Raw genomic sequence first — 8,057 nt, 5'->3', positions numbered from 1 at the left:
CAAGAGGGTGAATAACTGCCAGCTGTCGTCCTCTTTCTCTGATTCATTCTCTCGCACTATGTTGACCTTCCCACATTTCCACCTCTTCACTTTTGATCATGCTCAAACAAGGAATCACTCTTTGTTGTTGATGTTCTTCCTTTGGGACTGTATGTGTCATTTGATCGACCACATTGCTATCTGATTGGATCTGTACATTGTATTTACACTTGGCCAAATAAATGTGTTTCCACATGTGATGTAGGCCACAATTGCTTTGATGATTGCAATATAAAATGCAATAGCTGTTATGGGCCACATTTTATTTGGTGCTGTTCCCAAACAAGCTTCTATATGTTGAGGCTGTTCATTCTGAAAACAGTAGCAATTGCGTATATGGCCTCCTGAGGTGGTTTGAATGATCACATTGCTATCAAATGTGACTTGCAAGGGCTTTTACACTTGTTTTTTTCATTATCGGTTAGCTAGCTGATCAGTAAAACGCCTGCAGTGTAAATACCATCTTCTTAATCTTGGCTCAATTCAGTGAAGAACGGAATGACAATGACAATCACTGTAAAGTGACTTTCGTTGTCAGCCTCAATGATGAATTTCTCACAAGAAGACTGTTCTGTCGTCAAGTATTCACAGTAATGAGGTAAATGTGTAGGAAACTGTGAGATCTCATTAACTTATTTTGTGAGATTCCTCATTATTAGCAGGTAACAGTTCTGGTGTCTTGGTGGATCACATGTGTCAGTTTAAGCAGCATGGTGCAACTACACCACACAAAGCAAGACTATTTAACATGATTCTTATGAAGTTTTGACAGCTCATAACCATACTGTGCACGGCTTGGGAGAGAGACCGAAAGTATAATTATAATGCGCAGGTTTTGATGAGCGTCTTTGTTCCCTCAGGTCACAAACTGCCATCGAAGTCAGGTGCTTAAATGGAGACAAGCCAGCGAGATCTCGGTTCACACCTACAAAATCCATATGATGTCATTTACGAGGATAGTAAATGTCAGCCTGGCACTAAATTACTCTTAACTACTGTCATATTCATCTGTGACGTACAGGTGAATTCCAATGAGCTGAACACAAGTCTCCTCACACTTCATTTCAACACTGGGTTCATTGAATATTGTGCTGAAATCAGATCAGTCAGGCGGAAAGCAATATGGCTTCTGCAAATTGAGTTGGTGCTCAATTAATCATAAGAGCTAATGGAGCCATAACTCTATCGGGACACAAATATCATAAATTAAAGTTATATCATTATATGTAGTAGCTGCTAAATGCGTTTTATTGACTGTTTCCTACACAACACCCCATGACTAAAAGCCAGTCATGTGATGGATTTATTTATTATTAATAAATATAATTAACTTGTTGTTTTAATGTTCATTTTATTACAAAATGTTTATTAATAATAATGAATACAAATATTAATAACTTAAAAAATGACAGATGTTGCAAAAATTAAGATTTTAGTAGACAAACAAGTAACGTTAAACACATTTTAAAATTGTAAAACGAAAGCAGGCATACATGGTAGTTAAAATAAAAATCGAATACAGATTTTTTTTTTTTTTTTGCACACAGATTTTAAGCACAACCACATTGCTTTTATTTAATATGCTAAACCCTAATTAAACCTGAAATTTTGCACCTTTTTCTGTTTGTTTGTGCTATTAAGACTACGAATAAGAGCAGCATCACAAAGTGTTTGTGTGTTTTGAGTAACCTAATTCAGTAATATCGGGGAAAAACATCAAGCATACAAACATATGGTCACAAATATTTAAATCGATCTCAAGGTGCAAAAGAGTTTTGCTTTCTGAGTTTTTTTTTTTTTCTGTATGCCCATGGTCCATTGAGAAGCTAAATGATCCGTCTATCTAAAAGGCTTTATGCAGACCTGATTTAAACAAACAGTTAGAATAGAGATCAGAGGGTTGTCTGAACTGCTCAGATTGTGCTCTCTCTAACATTTGACTGAGAGATTTCAGCCCAGATTCACATTCTGGCTCAACTGTATAGTCTTTGATAGAAATATCTCCCACTGTAGAAGATGCTGCCCAGATCTTTAACCACTAGGCTGTATCACAGCATACATATCAAACATTAAGATCTTTCAGTCTGGTTATTTCATGTGCAAGAGGCACTTTCCATGAATTCTGCATGACTGCTTACGGCTACATCACTTTACACAAGGGAAAGAAGAAGAGATGGGCTCCCCCAATTTGCATTTCTCATCAGGGTCAGAACTGATTTAACATGCAGTGGATCTCTGATGTTGCTTTTGGTTTATAATAAAATGTATGAAACAGCAGTGAAAATATTGAATACTAAAACATCATTACAGCCACATCAGCCAATGCCACCAGAGACACACTGCTTACGAGAAATTATAATAATGGATCAAGAAGAGCTGCTGACAGTGTACCCTTCCCTCTGTCTGATCCTGAAGGTCGTTGCTGCCCTCAGACCCATTTTGATATGCAACATCAGTTTTTATGTGCCATTTAGGCAGTATGACAGCATAAATGAGATTGATGTCCAGGCTATACCTTTTAAAAATGTTTCAATTGAAGAGTTTTCTTTTGTCAGGTCAGGTGCATATGATGTTCACTTAAAAAAAAAGCTTTAAAATACTTTCTTAATGATTGTTTATACATGAATTAAACCACTTTTTTCTATTTCCTCAGGTGTAACCGAGCAGGAAGATGCCGGGAGGATCTAGGCCAGTGGGCTTAGGAGGTCTGCATGCACACACTCAACCTGAAATCAGTGTCTTTCGCATCTATATGAAAGTTTGAGCTGAGAGCGATGGCATCTAGTCTTACATGTGCAGGCGTGGTGTGGGCCCTGTTGTCCTTCCTTTGTGCTGCCACATCTTGCATAGGCTTCTTCATGCCATACTGGCTGCTTGGGTCGCAGATGGGTAAGCCGGTGTCATTTGGAACATTCCGCCGCTGTTCCTACCCCATAAGGGATGAGGCCCGTGGTGGGACAGTTATGTTGGAGCAGTGTGGGCGCTATGCCTCCTTTCAGGGCATCCCGAGTCTGGAGTGGAGGATCTGCACGGTAGTGACGGGGGCAGGCTGTGGACTGCTGCTCTTGGTGGCTCTCACTGCAATCATGGGATGCTGTGTTACGGATCTAATCTCTCGCACCATCGGACGTGTGGCAGGAGGGATACAGTTTGTGGGAGGTGAGTTCAATTACAAGGAGCTTGACTGGAGATTCAGTGGATGGGTAAATGGTGAAATGGTTGGATAAATGAATGTATAGATGGCAGAATGAGTGGATTGATTGGTTGGATGTATCGATGTGTTGTCAGAAGGATGGATGAATGTGCTTGTAAATGCATATTCAAATGAAACACTGCAACTTTACGAACACACTTTCATTTGCGTCTTTCCCAGATGCAAGTACTTAGCAGCTCCTAGCGATAACGCACGACGACAACCGTATCCTCTTAGTGAAAGCCGGTGTGCTTGTTTTGACATTCTGTTGCTACGATTCATGTCATCCTGTGAGGAGTGGAGCCTGTGACCTCTTGTTGATTTGTGCTAAGACAGCAAACTTACACCATGGTGAAAATCAGTTCGAGTTTGTTTGGTAACTAAACAAATAGTGAAAAGCAAACAAGAGTTTCCTTTAATGTCCTTAGTACTGGTTGGATGGGATCGGTTTTCCAACCGGTGAATGAGTTACAGTTGTTAACACAGAACGTCTATGATTTCATGTACTGATTTTGGATGGGATGTACAATCACATAATTAAAACTAATATAATTAAAAGGATAGTTCACCCCAAAATGAAAATTCTGTCATCATTTACTCACCCTCATGTCCCTCTGACATTCTTTCTTCTGTGAAGCAGAAAAAAAAAAGAAGATATTTTGAATAATGTCTTAGTGTTCTTTTTTTGGTCCTTACAATGAATGTCAATGGGATTCAAAAAACACTGGACCCCATTGACCTTCATTTTATGGACAGAAATGTTCTTTAAAAGTTGTACAGGTTTGGAATGACATGAGGGTGAGTACAAAATCATACCTGAATCATACCTGATGCTCCTACTACTGTTGCCTTTCTGATTAGTTTCTGACTGGGCTTTCTGTATTGCTTTACATTCTTTTTATATCAGATGCAATACCAACAGTACTTGAACCACCAACTGTTATTTTACCCAGATGGCAAGCTGAAGTCAGCCAAGAGGTCTAAATCCATCATGAAGGCACACCAGGCAGTGAAACGAGAAATTTAAGCTTTAGTTACGGCATTCACCAAAGGTCAATGCAAATGAGGAGAAGCGTTGTGAAAAATAATATACCATAATCACACACATTCCTCTCCGGACAGCATTCGATTTCTCACAGGACTCCAAAGTTAGCCCGAAAAATTTAAATTGCTCAATAAGAGGAATGAGAAAAAAAGGGCTTGCTCAAACGTCTGCGAAGCACAAATTTACCTGACCTCCTCAGGGTAAACTAGTCCTGGCCAAATAAGCTTTTAATGGTCAAGAAAGAGGACGTGCATTGCAAATCCAGGCTTGCTCACACACACGCACAGGTAAAAAAAAAAAAAAAAGAGCTGGAGCAGTAGAATAAATTGGCTCTTGTTACTATCCTTTTACGAGATCTTTTTATTTGCGAGGCAGTAACCGAGCTGCTTATGAAGCGATTGGCCTCGTAATGAGCAGAATATGAAGGGAGGAGGGCCCCTCACGGGTCCTTATGACTTACATCACCCTCTCTTCTTTTGTCCTGCCTCAGAGCAGTGACTTTGCTCCATTTCAGAAAGATGGGAAATAATGGAGGTTGATTATACGTGACCTCTCTATGAGGGACTGTAGGCAACACTTTCTCTCTTTCATGTCTCTTTCATATTCCCTTCTCCTTTGTGCTCTCTTTACTTTTCCACACACACTTTGATACATACACCTGCTTGCTTTGTGATGTTTTATTCAAGGGCAACTAAATATTTCCTGTTTGCATTTTTTCCTTGTCCTAGAAGGCTGTGACTTTGCTTTGTTTTTATCACTTGATACAGAATACATTCACTGAACCATAACTATGCCCACTAGAGTCTGTATCACTTTTTAATTTTATTTATTTATTTATTTTTGCGTTTTTTGCAGTGGTTGCAGGCAATAATCTGCAGAGTTATTCTGTGGAAAGGATTTAGACAATAAAATATGATAAAAGAGATGAGATCCTACACTTTTACACTATTAGTAGCTCATTGCATTATCAAATTTAACAAAATATTCTAAAATTAACATGTGATGTGAGATCAAATTTATATGTCTTTCTATGGACTTTCTGTGGAATTCTGCATGTGCTGATCCCATACAGGCACACTTCACAATAGGAAAGTGCAAAACTACATATTTTCAAAGGTTTGCCTTAACTTTTAATCGACTAATCAGTCTTAACTAGAAACCTAGAAGCCTATGATTAGGATGGTTTTCGGCTCACCTGACGAACTTTTAATAGTCAAATTTGAGGACCTGGTTGTTGGAGAACTAGTCAACCATTATGAATTATCACTACTGCATACGTACCAACTACCGTTCAAAAGTTTGGGGTCATTAAATTTATACTTTTATTCAGCGAGGATACATAAAATTGATAAAAAGTGACAGCAAAGACATTTATAATGTAACAAAAGATTTCTGTTTCAAATGCATGCTAAAAACTTTCTATTCATCAAAGAAACCTGAAAACGTGTATCATAGTTTCCACAAAAAATATTAAGCAGCACAACTGTTTTCAAAATTGATAATAATAAGAAATGTTTCTTAAGTACCAAATAAGAATATTAGGATGATTTCTGAAGGATCATGTGACACTGAAGACCAGAGATACGATGCTGAAAATTCAGGGTCGCCATCACAATAACAAATTACATTTTAAATTATATTAAAATAGAAAACAGTTATTTTAAATTGTAATAATATTTCACAACATTACTGTTTTGTATTGTATTTTTCATCAAATAATTTCAGCCTTAGTGAGCATAAGAGTCATGTTTCAAAAACATAAAAAAATATGACAGATCTCAAATGTTTTTGTATTCGCATATATATGTCCTCTGTACTCACTTGTTGAATACCTTGTCTTCAGTTGTTTAAGTGATAAAAATAAGGCCAGTTCACGTTCAGCTGTGACTCAATTGCCCTGTGTGTTTCTGTGGGCCCTTCATTCCATAGTTCACGTCTTCATACTTACAGTGGGGAAATCTTATACAACCTTACCCTGAGGAAAACACAAATAAGTCAGGTGGCAACAATTGTGTCTGTTCGTGTGCTCGAGTGAGCTTTGAGACGTGACGGTTCAGTAATCCAGCCAGCAGCAGTTGTCTTACTGTAAGCTTTCACCTCTTGAGCTGTAAACTTTCAACGAATACCAACAGAGGGTCAATGCAGCTTGAAAAAAATGTGTATGTTTTCTGTCAAAGTTTGAATTCAGAAACTGCAACAATTTGGCACTTTGCTTGTATCTTTAAGTCATTAGGCCGCCAAAGTGTCACACTAATAATTAACTTCTCTAAAGTTGTCCTTGACTTTACGTCCAGTCACAGTGGACTGCACAACGTACAAAATTGTTGAAGCTGTGAGTTTGCCTCCTGTTTTCCCTCTGTTAGCTCCGATGTCACATATGTTACGTTTGTGTGCTGTGTAAATCCCTCTCGTTTAAATCTAAATTGACACTATTGAATTAGTCACACTGGAATGTTTCTAATTGCAGATACGGCCGGGTATGGGGAACGGCTGATTTTCGTGTACATTTGTGCGGTGAACGCAAGCGTGTGTACGCTTGAGCAACGTGCCATGTGTATTTGTGGTCATGTGGGAACAGACCTAGCTGAGGGTGTATACGCTGGTTTTAACTGACCCGTGCCGACCCCTGGGCGCTTGGAAAGAGACTGATGGAAAGATGTGAGAGCGTAGGGTGGTGTGAATGAGAAAGACAGGCAGGATCCAGCTGATGGAGACAGCTGCAGCAGCAGGAAGAGACTTACTGGCTCCAGTACTGGTGCACATCTCTATGTCTCACTGTCAGTTTCCCTACTGTCTGTCTGAAAAATTTAGTTGACTCCTTGGAATGTTTGACATGTTTTTGGAATGTTGCTGGAAAATAGGAGAAAAAGAGTCTGAGAGAGTGACACACAGTGAACTGAACAGGCCAGAGGTGAAGAAAATCTGTTCCTGTCCTTCACAGAAATCAAAGACCGTGTCTACCAGATAATGTCTTGTAAACTCGACACCATTGGGTGTAGCCCATTATGATTGAATTTCAATCCACATTTTATCCTTCCTGAATGATATGCAAGATTAGAAATCTCACAGGGCCAGATATATTACACCACAAAATCAGAATGCTATTTTATTTTGCATAAAGGCTATAAAGCCTATTTTTAAAACAAAGATTTTTTGCATTGCGATGTTATTTTCATGACTATTAAGCATATGTAACCTCAAATTTTCTTTGCTGTAATGTATCCGTATGTATATATATATATATATTACGTGTAATACAATAATAATCATTAATGCATTACATGTGTCCCATTATTTTATATGATCTCATAGTGTATGTAACAAATTTAACAAATGATTGTATAGTTTATTCATTTTGAATGTTGCCTCTGTATTTCTGTAATGCTGTAATTGCGATAAAGTATAGAATATTTGTTTTTACAAAAAATCATAAATTACAGGTAGAAAAACAAATACTACAATAATGTGAAATTTGAAAATGTGAAAATAATGTGAGGATTAATATTTTTTTATACTGCAGTAATGAGAATTGAGGAAAAATGTACTTAAAGGGGTCATATGATGCGATTTCAAGTTTTCCTTTCTCTTTGGAGTGTTACAAGCTGATTGTGCATAGATAAGATCCCTGAAGTTGCAAAGACTAAAGTCTCAAAACCAAAGAGATATTCTTTATCAAAGTTAAGACTCTGCCACGCCCCCCTAAAACGGCTCATTCTAACACGCCCCCACATATCTACCACACTATATGGAAATATTTGCATAATGCCACCCAAATGTTCA

General features: G+C 38.1%; 1 protein-coding gene across 2 annotated transcripts in view; it reads left to right on the top strand.

Moving 5' to 3' along the window:
* The first annotated feature begins 2,695 nt into the window (after positions 1-2,695).
* The window catches only part of LOC107751385 (lipoma HMGIC fusion partner homolog), a 29,027-nt gene continuing 23,665 nt past the window's right edge, over positions 2,696-8,057 (top strand). For both annotated transcript variants that reach the window (XM_016567105.1, XM_016567104.1), the window contains exon 1: positions 2,696-3,198. In XM_016567105.1, the coding sequence (XP_016422591.1) occupies positions 2,814-3,198 (385 nt within the window). In that variant the 5' untranslated portion in view covers positions 2,696-2,813. The remainder of the gene's footprint in view (positions 3,199-8,057) is intronic.

This window comes from Sinocyclocheilus rhinocerous, unplaced genomic scaffold, assembly GCF_001515625.1.
Source record: "Sinocyclocheilus rhinocerous isolate Xijiao unplaced genomic scaffold, SAMN03320098_v1.1 scaffold1624, whole genome shotgun sequence".
In the NCBI taxonomy this organism is placed as follows: domain Eukaryota; kingdom Metazoa; phylum Chordata; class Actinopteri; order Cypriniformes; family Cyprinidae; genus Sinocyclocheilus; species Sinocyclocheilus rhinocerous.
This window is presented reverse-complemented; position numbering and strand designations above follow the sequence as displayed.